The following is a 14,070-nucleotide window of genomic DNA, read 5'->3' as shown; positions in this document are numbered from 1 at the left end:
GCCGTTGCAGTCGTTTGATTGATTCTGCGAATGCAAACCGTTTCTTCATGCCATTGCATTGTATTTAAATTCTTAAAATTGAAAACATGATTAATATTTGCTTACAGAGCGTGCGATAGTCTTTCTGACGATTTGTCATGCGGCAGTCGCAATTGGCTACGTGATTCGATTGGCTGCCGGCCGGCTAAACGTCGCCTGCACTCCTGCGATTCAGTTACATTCGCAGGATCAAGCCGTCTTGGCCCAGCAACAACAGCAGCAACAGCAGCAACAGTACCTAACGCAAGACGGCCTAGCTAATCCGTATTGCGCCGTTGTTTTTCTGCTACTTTATTATTTTGAGAACGCAGCGATCGTTTGGTAAGTTTACACATTTCTTATTTACATTTCATCAATCGCTCCTTGAAATCTTTTAATTTATCGTATATTTGTAAACAACGCAGAGTGCGATATTGGTGTATTTTGGCTGATGCAATTTCGTTTAGTGAAAAAGGAATTTCAACAAGTTTTCTTTATCGTTATTCATAGATTTTAATTACGCACAGGTGCGAGAATCAAATGAGATACTCTCGTTTCAAAGTTGTTTCAAAGTTGTCGAGTGTTGCAGAGCGCCTTGTTGCACTCGCCTACTCGCCTTGCTGCACCTTGCTGCGGCGAGACTGCATCTCGTCCGAGGTAGGGATAACAATCTGGCAACAGTGTTGACTCCCCTCGTGCCGCTAACGAGCCTCTGACTCCCATCTCGTCCCATCCCATCTCATCCCGTTTATACTGAGAGGCTCATCTTAACGCGTCTAACGGGTGGCATACTTGAGCAAAAAGTTATCCGCGTTCGCCCGTATATTTGTTCCGATAATCCAATGTTACGTCGTGTGTTGTATAAAAAAGACTCGATAGAGTTTCAACGTGTGTTTTTGTAGAAAATGTACTTTTTAATGTGACAAATGTATTTTTTCATTATAAATTGCAAAATTTTACGATGCGCAAAGAGATATTACAATTTTGAAATTTCAATATTCGTGTTACGAAAAGAGAGCTTTGTAAAAGATTATTCTTCGATTCTTTATTATTTTCATCAAATTTGTGGTATGTGCATTGTACATACTTGATTTCAGAATTTTTCGATTTTTCACAATATCTAAACTACTTCAGCTGAAACTACTGCCGCCTGTAGTCTTGAGATTTTTATCTGCATACATTTTTCAGAATTTTAATAAGTACTTTGCGTTCGTAAATCTTTTAGTAAAAGATAAACGAAGATCACCCGGTATGTGAGATGGGTCGGAGAGGAACCTTGTTGCCAGATATGCATGGAGTCAATGGCATTCCATCTCAGAGAAAGCGAGTTGTTTGAGAAGGAAAAAGAAAGTGCGAGAAGAGCAGAACGAAAGAGAGAGAGAGAGAGAGAGAGAAAGAGGAGAAGGTAGGAGATGGACGAAACGACGCTTCGGACAAAAACAAGATGATTCATATATATGAATACCATTTGTGGTTGTAATTGTGCAAACGAGTTTCGCAAAATCGATCGTCTTATAATCTCGTGATTATAATTTTCGAATTTATTTAAACATTCAACTATAAACTGTAAATATTGAAAATTTTTTTTTTTTCACGTGTTTTTCGATCTTCACATGTTACAGTTTACTATAATTTTGAAATTCGTACAGCCTCGGACTCGGGGCTTTGCACTGAAAAGCAAGTTTTAAATAAGAAATCAGTATACGGTTAAACCTATACGAAGACCGACCCTGAACCCAGAGCCCGAATACTTTTGCCCGCCGTGCTGTAGCGAACTCTATAGCGTATGGCCATAATTTACATCGAAAGAGCCGATAAACATCGCGCCCTCCGGACACGAAACCACGAAGCCGTGCGCAACGTGGACCCATAGGGTCTTAGCCATGCATTGTCCTGTCTCGCCTTCCACCACCTCCCTTTTCACATTATTCCCGCAACATGTGTCAAGTTTACGTGAAAAGCAACGAGATTTTTAACGAGCTTTCTTTAAAAGAGGAATTATAATTCATTTTCGAAAATTCTCGAATTTGTAAGCTCCATTTTCATTAAAACTCCGCCAAGAAATGCATAAAAAAAATTACTTGACAATCCTTTATTTAATTTTCTATTTACCTATATCTATTTTCACGATAGTTGTGAGATTAAATTGCTATAATGAAATATTTTGTTAAAATTAAAAAGTCAAAATATATATATATATACACACACGTTTCTTAAGTTCAAAAATTGTCAAATTCAAGTGACGATTCGATTCGGTCTCTATTGAAATCTTCTGTTCTCAAAGAATCGATAATCGGCAGTGCTACGCCATTGACAGAAAGGATCGTACGGTCCCATGGTGGTAGGTAATCCGGCAGTTTCGTGTTTCCGTTTCTCTCTTTTCTCTCCTCCCTTCGTTCCTCTCCTCTACCCCTCTGCTCCAAGAGTTTGACGGCCGTCTCAAGAACGAGGGAAAAAGGACAAATGGAAAGAAGGGCTCGAGGAAAGAGCTGATCCATCATCTCTCTCTCGGTGCCCACTATCCGCCAACCCGGGCCTTAAGCTTAAGGACCCGGATCCGAGAATTTCTCGATAATTTATCCAAGATAAGAGCTCTCTACTGACGACTACGCACCAGTGAGGAACGCGGCGCGGCGGAGCCATCGTATCGGGGCCCCGATAACGAGTCTCCAGAGTTATCTGGCGCGTTCGTCTATGACTCGAATCTATTCTCTATTTCGAGAAAGACGGAACGTCCCTGCGTCTTTTTATACTACAAATACATTGACGTATCGTAAAGCATACTTTAGACGATCTATATAATTCGGAAGTCTAAGTAGGATTCTATTTATGCTTTTACATCTTTTAAATACACTTTTTACTACACAGCATATAAAATTAAAGTTGCTTTAACGCATAAAATTAAACGCGAAAATTATATGCTTTTTGACACGGACTCTTCCATCTTTTTCTTTCCGAGCAGTGTTATTCGTTTTCTCACGCTCGCTTTGTTTTCGACATCTCGTTTGTATCTCTCGTCACACAATAAGATTCAGAAATTTGTTCTTGCAATTATCCTCAAATACAACTTACAATTAGTTGAATCCCATTGATTTTACGAACGTAAACCACGTACGTAAACGACTTTTCCCGTGCGAGTGAATTCGTCCATCAACATCAACTTTTCCGAATTCATCGTGAGAAAAGACCGAGCAAGGTGGATTTTGGAGAGGATAAGAAAAAGACGGAGACGAAGCGGCCGAGTGGGAACGGGAGAAACGCGAGAGAGAGAGAGAGGGGTGAGAGAGAGAGAGAGAGAAGCATCGGCGTGTAGGGATCCCGCGGGGTATATAATCAGCGAGATGAGATGAGAGGGGCACTAGCTACCTCTTGTTTGTTTTGTTAGTTAGCGAGTCGTTAGGTAGTCTCTCCTCTCTGCCCTTCTCCCGCGACGGAGTCCGAGTTGCACGGAAACTACGAGTGGTCGACCACCCAGCCGTGTAGCAGTCGTGGCAGCGAGGTTACGAAGAGAGAGAGAGAGAGAGAGAAGGGGGGAGGGAAATAATCTCGTGCCACCAACTAATCGACCTTATTACGCATACTTTGACGACATCGACCTCGTTACTCCTTATTAATCGTTCTTATGCCTGCGCATCGATCGTTCGCGCTAAGCCGGAAACGTCCAGAAAAATCATCCTTTTCTTCTCTTCCTTTTTATATACCTTTACTTATATGCACCTCTATCCTTTTTTTTATATCAGTGATTTTCTCTAAGCGCCTAAACTTGTATTCGACTCAGTATTGTCCATGGTTTGCAAAGCGATCGTCATCCCACAAGGTGTTAACGTCCCTTTAGATATTTTTTTTCTTCTCCCTTTCCCTTTTTATCGACGTTCCACGAATGCAATCGCGTCTTGTGCACCGCGTCGCACCATTCATCACCGCGCGACCGGAATTCGTCGAGTGAGTTTTTGCTTTTCCAAACGCAATAAATTCGTAAGAGAATTAGCGAATCTGCCGAATATCTTCGCTCCACAATTTCAGAGACTTTTGGGCTGTCTCGCGCGATGCAACACGCGACGCGACGAGTCCTGCAATGGAAATGTTAAATTCAACCTTCTCGAAGCTTTTTCACTTGGCATCTTTCGAGAACCTTAGGACGTTTCAGGACGTAGACTAAAGATTTATAATTAGGACATATGTAGGCTCTAGAGATTTATAATAGGTTTTCATCCAATGAATTGAACTCCTACGTTGAGCCTGTAAATGGCAGTTATCGGAAAATTTCCGAATCTAATTTTTAGTTTCAAAAAAAGTTTTCTAAATAGAAGCTGTAGATTATAAGTAACATTAAAAGAGGTCCTATTTGATTGTTTAAGTATCAAAACAGGTTTATGAGATTTAATTGAGGTTGAAAGAGGTTGAAAGTAGGACTAAAATTTCGACTCGGGTATATTTATTAAAAAAGATGAATCTTTATTTTTGTTACATTCTCCAATATGTTAGGACAAAGGTGCGAGGACTACCTGTTGGTAGATCTGTGGACAATAATGTAGATGCGCACCAAGAGACACGGCTACCGTTGTTCGCTGGGTAAATACTATAGTGCAGGCGGCAAACACTCGAGAAGGTTGACTGCCTTATGAGACGATCGAGGTTTTCGACGCAGCTAACCGCTTCGAGATTCATTGTATTTATAATACAGTTTTAAAGGATCGAAAAAAACTCAATTTTTCCGCGGATTTTTTCGGTTTTTTTCCCAAGGGTAGAAAAATTCATTTTGGAAAAATTCACGCGTGCTCGTAAAACCTACCACGTTTGCTTCTCGGTTCTTTCTGTAAAGAAAATAATTGCGTATAGGGTACACAGCGAGATAAGTTAAGAAAAATTTTGAAATTGTATAAAAGATTGAAGCATAATGTATTCAATAAAACATACACTATTGCACCATTAATGCAAGAATTAAAAATATAGAGTTCAAACATCATGTTTATATGATAATAGTAGGTCTAGAAAATAATTTGGATTTAAACTGAATTCGTAACGAAATATTTGAAAAAAAATTAACTACAGACACTTCAGAAGTTCATTAGACCGGAGTGTGACAAACTAGAATTGAAAATCTGTCTACTTAAGTTTTGCCATGTACTGAAGGAAAGTTAGATTAGGATATCTATTTTTTTTATTCTATTTTATTCTATTTTTACTATAAAAATAGAAGGATAACTAAAAAGTTTTAATAAAAATAATGCTACATAATTTCATAAATCGCATTAATTTTATAAAGGAATTTAGAAGTTATTTATTATGTCTTTTACATAACAAAAATAGCAATTTTTTCAAAAAACCAATTTTTCGGAAAAAAACTGAAATTTTTTCGGTTTTTTTCCAGTTTTTGTAAAAAGCGGCTTTTTTAAAACTATAATTTATAAAAAGAATTAATTTTTTTTAAATAGAGATGAGATTTTTTGTTATACATCTCAAATTCTCTAGATACATATCTGTCGCTAATTGTCTTATTTCGATTTCAATTAATGACAAGATTACGTTTGTAAATTTGCACGTAATGAGAGTGATTTCGCGCTCGCGCGTCGTAAATATCCATCCGCGCGAAGAATCGCTTCGATGAGAGCAATGACTCGCTGAGAACCGTTTCGGAGCCTGGAACTGCCTGGAACGAACAATGGTCCAGCGTCCAGCGGTGCGTGTTGGTCCCGACTCTCGCGCGTGAGAGACAGAACGTGCCTTTCTTCGTCGGTCGTTCTCGCACTCCTCGCAGCGCGTGCACTGCACGCACGTGCAACTGCAGTCTGCACCGTGCAGCGCGCGGCCACATCACCCTATCACATTTGCACTGCCTGTAATCCGTTCTCCCCGGCAACCAGTTATGCTCGCCGAGAGAGCACGAGAGAGTACCAAGAGGATGCGGAGAAAAGCCACGGCGACTAATTAATCACGCGAGTCTCTCTCTCTTCGACAAGATCGAAAAGCAGCGCGAACAGGTCAAACGAGGCGCAAACACTTCATCGGCCGCCTCGCGCGTCATTCCATCTCACTCTCGTGCTACGTACGTGTTCCTTCTACCTTCTACCTTCTACCTTCTACCCGCCTATAGCCGCCCTCTCGACTCCTCGCGCGTTCCTTCCTTCTTTTCTTCCTTCCTTCCTTCCTCTTTTATTTATTCGAGTTGCAAACTCGCAGGGCCGTACAATGTGCAATCGATTCGAACAATGATCGAAGGCTCTTGGAACGTGATCGACAATTCCACGTCCACCGACAAACTTTGTAGTTTCATCGCGCGTTCTGCAATTTTTGCATACTTGAAATTTCACGTACTTAATTTTGATTATTTTAATTGTCAAAATCGTAGAATCTAATCTAAATCGAATCGTTGTTGTTGCGAGTAACAACAATTGTTGTGTGTAAAATTCCTGCTCTATTCGATACGATTTGGACCACAGGTGGGTCGTGATATGCGCGTGGTGGTGCATAATGGCCAGAAAATGGACGAGAACGGCTGGCAACTACAAGGAGGATAGTTTCGGACTGCAGCAGGGATTCTCAACCGTCGCCACCGTCGCGGCCTGGAGCCTCCCCGCTGCTCAAACTATCGCCGTGCTGGTCACGAGGGATGTTGACGCCGACGAGTTGACTGGTAAGTCCCAATCCTGTTAGGCATCTAGTTGGACACCTCGATTGACCTCGAAGGAATTTTACCGAATCACCCCAACGCCAACGCCAACGCAACGAATAGATTTTCATCTCTAACGTCTTTATTCGCGCTCATCGTCGACGTTGATGTACGTGCCCTTGTATGGACTTTTGCAGCTTTTAACAGTTTTAAGCTTACGCTGGGCCAAGCAATGGCGCATGATGTTAAAACTCGCGTTATTGGTCAGCCTCTAAGAAGAATGCCCGGAGTGGTTTTACGGCCACGCCTCGTTATACCGTTTGTTTTATGAGGTTGCGCCATTGGCGTAGTTGGGTCCCCTCGGGATTCTCGCAGGCTCCTGAGAGATTTCCTGCGTCCCTTTCTATAGTCTTCAATCGTTGTTTTTTTTTTATCCCTATTCCTATCTTTATCTGTCCTTGCCATCTTCCCTCCATCGATCTTAATTCGAGTGGTCCAGTTGAAGCTATTTTATGCTAATACGCACCGTCGCGCTCTCTCGTATTTACGTTCTCGATTCTCGATAAGTTATGCTCGAGAGCGACCAGTCGAGATTAGCATCTTCGAATTAAACGACCGGTTCGGGTTCGGAGCGTAGCGACACAACCTTCGATTATTCATATAATCATTACATTTACTTACCCTTGAATGTGTAAATACGGATAATACAAAGAGATACAGCACACGTGAATAATTGACTTTATGAAAAATACTGAAAAATATTAGGAAATATATTATCTTTAAACCTATTTAGTTTCTCGTAGTCATTTCGCGCTCGATGTTTCTCTTTGTGCTATGTTTCGAGTCTCCGATCATGGGGAGTAGAGAAAAAAAATGAAATTAGGTCGATCCAGTTAATTCGTGGGATCGCGGAAGGAATGTCAGCGATGCGCTCCACCGTCAGTATGTCGGGATCTGCAGCCGCATTCTCCCTCGCGAAATAAAAATTTTCCCAGCACGTGAGAAGTAGAACCAAAATTCTTCACGCTCGCGTTCTCTAGTTAAAAAAAAAAATAATAATTATAATTACATTGCGAATTATTAGATCGGAGAATGCGCTCGAAAAAAATTTTAAACGACTATACTTTGTTTCGGGCAACATCCGAAGATGCGCAATATCTACGAATACCCGCGAAGGAACATTTATCTCGGAATCTGCGTACTTTAATTCTTAGTATACAGTCGAGTCAATTTGCTAACTGTATTTCGACAAGTTACCAAGTTATCCACGTGTGCATCTAAAGAAACGAGCTCAGGTAGTATCATAAGTTACTTTGTTTGCTTCTCTTCTAGCTGCAGGCAACATTCACAATGCAAATAAAACTTGCCTCACAACTTGTCACTACTCTGTCCATCGATATAAAACCAAAAAAGTACTTGAAACCCTTATGTGCACATAAAAAAAAATGTCAGTCCTTTTTATTATTAGGCCGGTATTCATGGTAGATTCTTATATTTAAGACTCTTATATTCTTACTTTCAAGTAACCTACTTTAAGTCTTTATATAAATGCAAACGTTTATATTACATCGTACAACAATTAAATAACGAAACGTTCCGCAATTGTAATTTTAATTTAAAGCTATATACATCCTATCAGTCGATGTTCTTTCTGATTCTTTTCTCCGTTTGGCGATATACTCCGTATGTTATTGTACATCTATTATTGTACATACAGTGAGTGAAAAAAGTATTCGTACAGAGAAAATATTTTTTTAAAAAACTTTATATTTAAAAAGTAAATATTATCCAGCGAGAAATGAATCGTCGAGCGACAATTAATATCAAATCGATATAGATACGATGATTTCAACAATTTGATGTCGATTCGACGTTTAATTGACGATCATTTCTAGTTGGGTAATTAACAATTTATTCATAAAGAATAAAATAGACTGTATGTTTCTTAAAATTATATATACTAAAAAGATGTGTATTAATTATAGAAAATCCAGATAGCACACGACATTAATAGAAAGTATATGAACGTTCTAAGTACATTCTTAAAATGTTCTATGAACATCTGTAGAAGTTTGGTGCTGTATGGGAACGTATCATCTAAAAAATAAGTGACAATTAAAAATTGTATTGTTTGGATGCTCAAAAAGTATTCGTACAGTCGAGAAATTTGGCTTTTAAAATCAGGAATACATGCGAAGCTCGTTTGTTTATGTTAGAACAGAATATATTCATTGTATAAAATCGCTAATTAATGTTTATTTTTTACAAATAAGACTTTTTTTATAACAAATTTCCTTGTACGAATACTTTTTGCTCTCACTGTATATGTATACGTAAAGCCTAGACATTTAAAAAAAAAGACTTTCGCAGCAATTTAAGATATTAATTTTCTGTTGCAGCGAGTTGTTTCGTCGGCCAGCAGAACGCGCATTCCCTTCTGGTATTAGTGCTGGCGCCGCAATTCGTCTATCTGTCGTTCGGCGCAACATTCCTTTTAATTGGCCTGGCAACATTGGCGTTACCGCGACGCCCGGCGGTGACACCGACGTCGACGTCGATGTCAACGTCGTCGTCTTCGTCGACGGCGGCGGCGGCAGCGGCAGCGGCAGTTTTAACGGCGCTAACGGCGTCCCATGCGAATCCATTGCGTTCGCAGCGTGAAATCTCCGGTAAATCGTCCCCAGCGGAAATTCACCGGCGACAAAAGCAGCTATTGACTCGCGTCGGCATATTCGGTTGCCTCTACGCCATCCTCATTATTTGCCTCGCCAGCACGACATTCTATGAATGGTGGGGAAGAGAAACGTGGCTTCGAGCACCGGAACCGTCAACGGCACCTCGCGTACCTGTTCGTCCTCTGTTGCAAGTTTTCATCCTAAGATTAGTAGTGACCCTCGGTGCCGGTGTGATGGCCGCCGCGTGGATTTGGTGGCCGGAAGTAACGGACGCTTGCCGTAAACTGCCGCACTGCAAACAACCTCCACATAAATGCCATCCCGTGCCCGTTGTACACAGTTGTTACAACGCTGCAAATCCTATACCTCATCAGATTCACCATCTCACTCATCTCACGCCACCGCAGCATCCTCTATTGCATCAGCATGCAACGTTAACGAATTCGCAAATGCCACATAGGAACCATAAGAAGCATCGGAAACACCGGAAACATTATCATTCTGGTAGCGAAACGCAAGTTTGAACTTTGAGCGAACGTTAACGCCGCGTACGTTGCATGTACCGTGCTACGGCGGTATAGTTCAGTATAGTTTAGTATACTAGTATAGTTTTTGCTGTTTGTGCCTTAGGCCCAGTTCCATAACTCACGGTTAACTCTTAACCGAGGTTCAACTTGTTTCTTATCTTTTTCCAATTCTAAAATTGGAAAGAGACAATGAATAACCCAGATAGCCAAGCGTGATGTAGCGTATTGTGCAAACTAATGCATTGCATATGTTGTTATATATTTTCTGTACATTTGCTGACATCAAAATAGGACACATTATAAATACAACATGACTGCTTATATATGTAATCAGTTGTCGAAATTTCTAGAGCAAACTGTGAGCAATGGTGTGCACATTATGATGTCGGCAACATGTTAGCAACGAATAATTAATCGTTTCGTCTCAAGCTCATTGCTAACAAAATGCTGACAATGACAACACTAGTTGTTGTCGAGGATATTCATGCTGACATATTGCCATCAATTTGTCATCGCAAGAATTTGAATTCCATTGAGTTCAACGCAACAGACATAATGCTGTCTCACCTTGTCCTGAGTTTGTCGAAATTGGTTGCTGCAACATGCAAATACACTGCGTTTGGCTATCTGGGAAGTTGAATCTCGGTTAAGAATTAACTGTGAGTTGTGGAACTGGGCCTTAGTCGCGTCGCGTCATATCTAAGTAATTGGATATGACACGCATTAAACGATATTTCTAAGCTGATCTCTTACTTGAGATCAGTTTAAGTCTCGCCTTATGGCCCGTCTACAATACACGTAGTAAGCTTGGTTTAAGAAGTAAGAGTAAGAAATTGACCAATCACAGTCGATTGTGAAAAGAATAATCGACTGTGATTGATCAATTTATTACTCTTGCTTCTTAAATCAAGCTTACTTCGCATATTGTAGACGACGCCTTAGGTACTTAAGTCTTAAAACTCCATCCAGAGTCAGCGACACACACAATACAATAACATTTGTAGATATTGGTAGTCGAAACGATCTTACAATGTGTGTAAACTCAGACTGCCGGAATACCGAATACTGCCTATTAGAAACGAATTACACTGCAAAGTATGTAATATACTTTTGTATTTGCTTGTCATCATGTATACACATAAAATTATCTATTTTAAGTTATTTAGCATCTTAATGACGTCGATTCAACCCTTGTTAATTAACGAATCTCTTTTTCTTCCTATAATGTAATAGAATACAGTACATAAATTTATAATAGCATTTTTCCAATTTATAAATATAGGATAGCGTGCCAAAGTCCCATAGAAGTTATCCTTGTCATAGGATAACATTATATAAATTTTAAATTATGTTGCTTGATAACAAGCGCAAACAAAAAATTAATGAGTCTTACTTTAATTTTTTATTGCGAGGTATAGATTTGTTGTTGGATTTATGTATCATTACCCAGTAAACGAGAATGAATTGAAATGGATTGAAATGGATTCAGATTTTCAGAAATATGGATTCACGAATGTTAAAATGAATGCTTTTCAATCCTGAATGCATTTTCATTCATTTATAGGAATTGCATGGAGCATATCTCTATGCCTTTCAATCTAAAAATAATATCAGCTTTTTCTATGCATTATGAATACTGCTCAATTCAAAATTTTGAATAGGAAATGCAGTTTTTCAATCCAATTGAATCCAATTAAATCCAAAAAAAAGTATTCGCTATTTAAAATACCCATTCGGATAGAAAAAAAATTCAATCCATTTTAATTCATTCTCGTTTACTGGGTATTGCTATACGTGACATACAGCTCACTGCGTAATCACGGCGTCTTTTCTGTATCTGTACGTATATACGCCATTGAATTTATCCGCTCCCGAATATTCGGGGAATATATGGGGGACGAGAGAACGAATGCTAAATTTAAACCTCAAAGAATCATAGAGTAGGCCGGAGGGGAAGAGTGCGTCCATTTCGATCTCCGTCTGCAGGCCTAAACTCTTGCAACGTCGTGATCCTAATCAATCCTGATCAGTCGTGATCGCTTCACATATACATGTATATACCTTACATACATAGAATGCCGCGCATGCAATTATAAAACGATCGTACCTTGATTCTGTGATGTATAATTTCTAATGGTGCGATTTTTGCATGCAACTTTAATCGTTACAGGAGAAATAAATTCGTAAAATGTCCATTTTCCTCTATTATCAATATGTACTCTTTTTTTCTTTTTTTTAATTCTCTAGCTTGTAAATGGATTCCGATTTTATATAAAAAAGAATATACGAGGAATAAATATTTGATTTAATGTGTGATGATAGATTATTTAAAATGATTGTTAATACAATTTATAATATAGATATGTAATAAAGTTGTATATGTGTACTTATATTAAAATAATTAATTATATAAAAAATAACGAAGACTGATTCTTTGTCTAACCAGTTATTTTAGGTTATGTTGAGTTAGAAGGCAAGAGAAAAGGTTAAAGGAGAGTGGCAAATAAAAGTCAGGTGAGAGTAATATTGAAAAAAATAATGTATATTGTATATATTGTGTATCGAAAAGAATGGATATCTGTATTGAAAAATCTTAAAGGAGATGATAGAAAAAAATTATTGTATTTATTTTAGCAGAGAGAGATAAAACGAAGATAGTGAGATTGGAATAAAAATTGAGGTTATGTAACTGTAGTGAAACGAAAGGACAAAGCATTACTTGTCACTTGAAAAATAATAAAGCATTACTTGTCACTTGGAAAATAAATTTGATTGACTTAAGAAATGGATGCTGATTTTGAAGAACTTTCGCACGACGCGAACATAATTACTAGACTGAAGCAGTTCAGTGAAGCAGCCTTCAAAATCCAGGATATGGCAGAATTGATTAGCGATCCTTCGCTACTCGATAAACTTTCCAATACAGATAAAATTAAATATAACTTGTTGTTATCTTATAGTCTTAATAGTCTATTTTGGATGTACTTGAAAGCCGAAGGTACGTAAAAATTGTAATTTTTAAGATACAAGTTAAATAGTCAATTTACATCGTGCGCATTGATTATTAAATTATTATTGATTGTAGGAATCGATCCGTCGAAGCATCGAATTAGATCAGAAAATGAGAGATTGAAAAAAGCGATGATACGAGCGAAACAAATCAATGATAAAAATACACTTATGCCACGTGTCGACACAAATGCTGCTAAGAGATTTGTGAGGAACAGTTTATGGGAACCGAAACAAAAAAAGCACAAGAGCATGGAAAAGAAAATTGACAAGTCTGAGGAATCACCACCTACATAAATATCACAAGTTCTCTATTATTTATACATAAATTTATATAAAATTTATTTCCTACATGCGTTTTTATTTAAATAAATAACTTGAAATGTTTATTGCTTTAATCAATATTTTCATTAAAGATGTAAGATTCAATCGTTTTTTTGATCTGCATTTGCCATTTTAGCCCGTTGTTATCTTTTGATTTTCAACTATCAGGACTGTCTTCAGATTCTCACCCGAATGCCAATTGCCATCCAGGGGTATCATTTTAGGGGCTGCGCACAAAGAAATCTTAAGAACAGAAATAAATATTAAGATTTTGACCTATCAGAAATTGATTATCTTGGAATACATTCCCATACAGCACAGAATGTGCAGCAATATCGTTGCAATAATGCTGCAATATTGCTGCAACTTTTGTGCTGTAGGGGCTGTGAAGTGTGGTTTTACATAGGTCGAGATTTTAACATTTACAAGAAATCTTAATAAAAATTTGCGATTATTAACGTAAATATTTCGATAATACATAATTAAATTCATGATTTTTTATTACATAAATGCTGTATAAATAAGCACGCATACTTTTAATGTTATAATATCTTATATATTGAAAGTAATAATTTTTTCTTGACTACTTTGGTAAAGTCTAGATAACAAAGTACCGCGATAAGAAAATTGAAGTGACGTATTTTTGGAGCCAAAATGACGTTGAGTGCAGATATTGCATTTAGTGTAATGTATCTATATAGTAAGTGCAATCCAAAATGCAATCCTAACCTAATTATATTCATACATAAGTTTGAAATAACCGCGTCATGGAGCCAAAATGGCGGCAGTTCGCGGTACTTTGTTAATCTAGTGACTTTATACTTTGGGCTACTTGAGCGCCACCATTTCCTGACGAAAAATATCTAGCAACATTAAGCTGGTTTTACATTAGTCGCATCGCAGCGTC

General features: G+C 38.3%; 2 protein-coding genes across 2 annotated transcripts in view; both read left to right on the top strand.

Moving 5' to 3' along the window:
- Window positions 1-10,628, top strand: part of LOC108726728 (frizzled-4) — a 12,683-nt gene extending 2,055 nt beyond the window's left edge. The window contains exons 5-7 of the mRNA XM_018454477.1: window positions 108-360; window positions 6,459-6,652; window positions 9,028-10,628. Of these exons, the coding sequence (XP_018309979.1) occupies window positions 108-360; window positions 6,459-6,652; window positions 9,028-9,827 (1,247 nt within the window). The 3' untranslated portion in view covers window positions 9,828-10,628. The remainder of the gene's footprint in view (window positions 1-107; window positions 361-6,458; window positions 6,653-9,027) is intronic.
- Window positions 10,629-12,276: 1,648 nt separating this feature from the next.
- Window positions 12,277-13,163, top strand: LOC108726730 (nuclear nucleic acid-binding protein C1D). The gene is made up of 4 exons (XM_018454480.1): window positions 12,277-12,344; window positions 12,465-12,566; window positions 12,597-12,828; window positions 12,916-13,163. Exons 3-4 carry the CDS (start codon window positions 12,615-12,617, stop codon window positions 13,134-13,136), a joined length of 435 nt encoding a protein of 144 aa, XP_018309982.1. The 5' UTR covers window positions 12,277-12,344; window positions 12,465-12,566; window positions 12,597-12,614; the 3' UTR covers window positions 13,137-13,163.
- The last annotated feature ends 907 nt before the right edge of the window (window positions 13,164-14,070 follow it).

This window comes from Mycetomoellerius zeteki, unplaced genomic scaffold, assembly GCF_001594055.1.
Source record: "Mycetomoellerius zeteki isolate Tzet28-1 unplaced genomic scaffold, Tzet1.0 scaffold433, whole genome shotgun sequence".
Taxonomy (NCBI): Eukaryota; Metazoa; Arthropoda; class Insecta; order Hymenoptera; family Formicidae; genus Mycetomoellerius; species Mycetomoellerius zeteki.
Note: the sequence above shows the minus strand (reverse complement) of the source record. Positions and strands in the feature narration are given on the sequence as shown.

Coding starts and splice junctions, on each gene's coding strand:
- LOC108726730 (XM_018454480.1), top strand. CDS start 12,615: ATGGATGCTGATTTTGAAGAACTTTCGCACGACGCGAACATAATTACT. Junction 12,829..12,915: donor GATGTACTTGAAAGCCGAAG/GTACGTAAAAAT, acceptor TATTGATTGTAG/GAATCGATCCGTCGAAGCAT.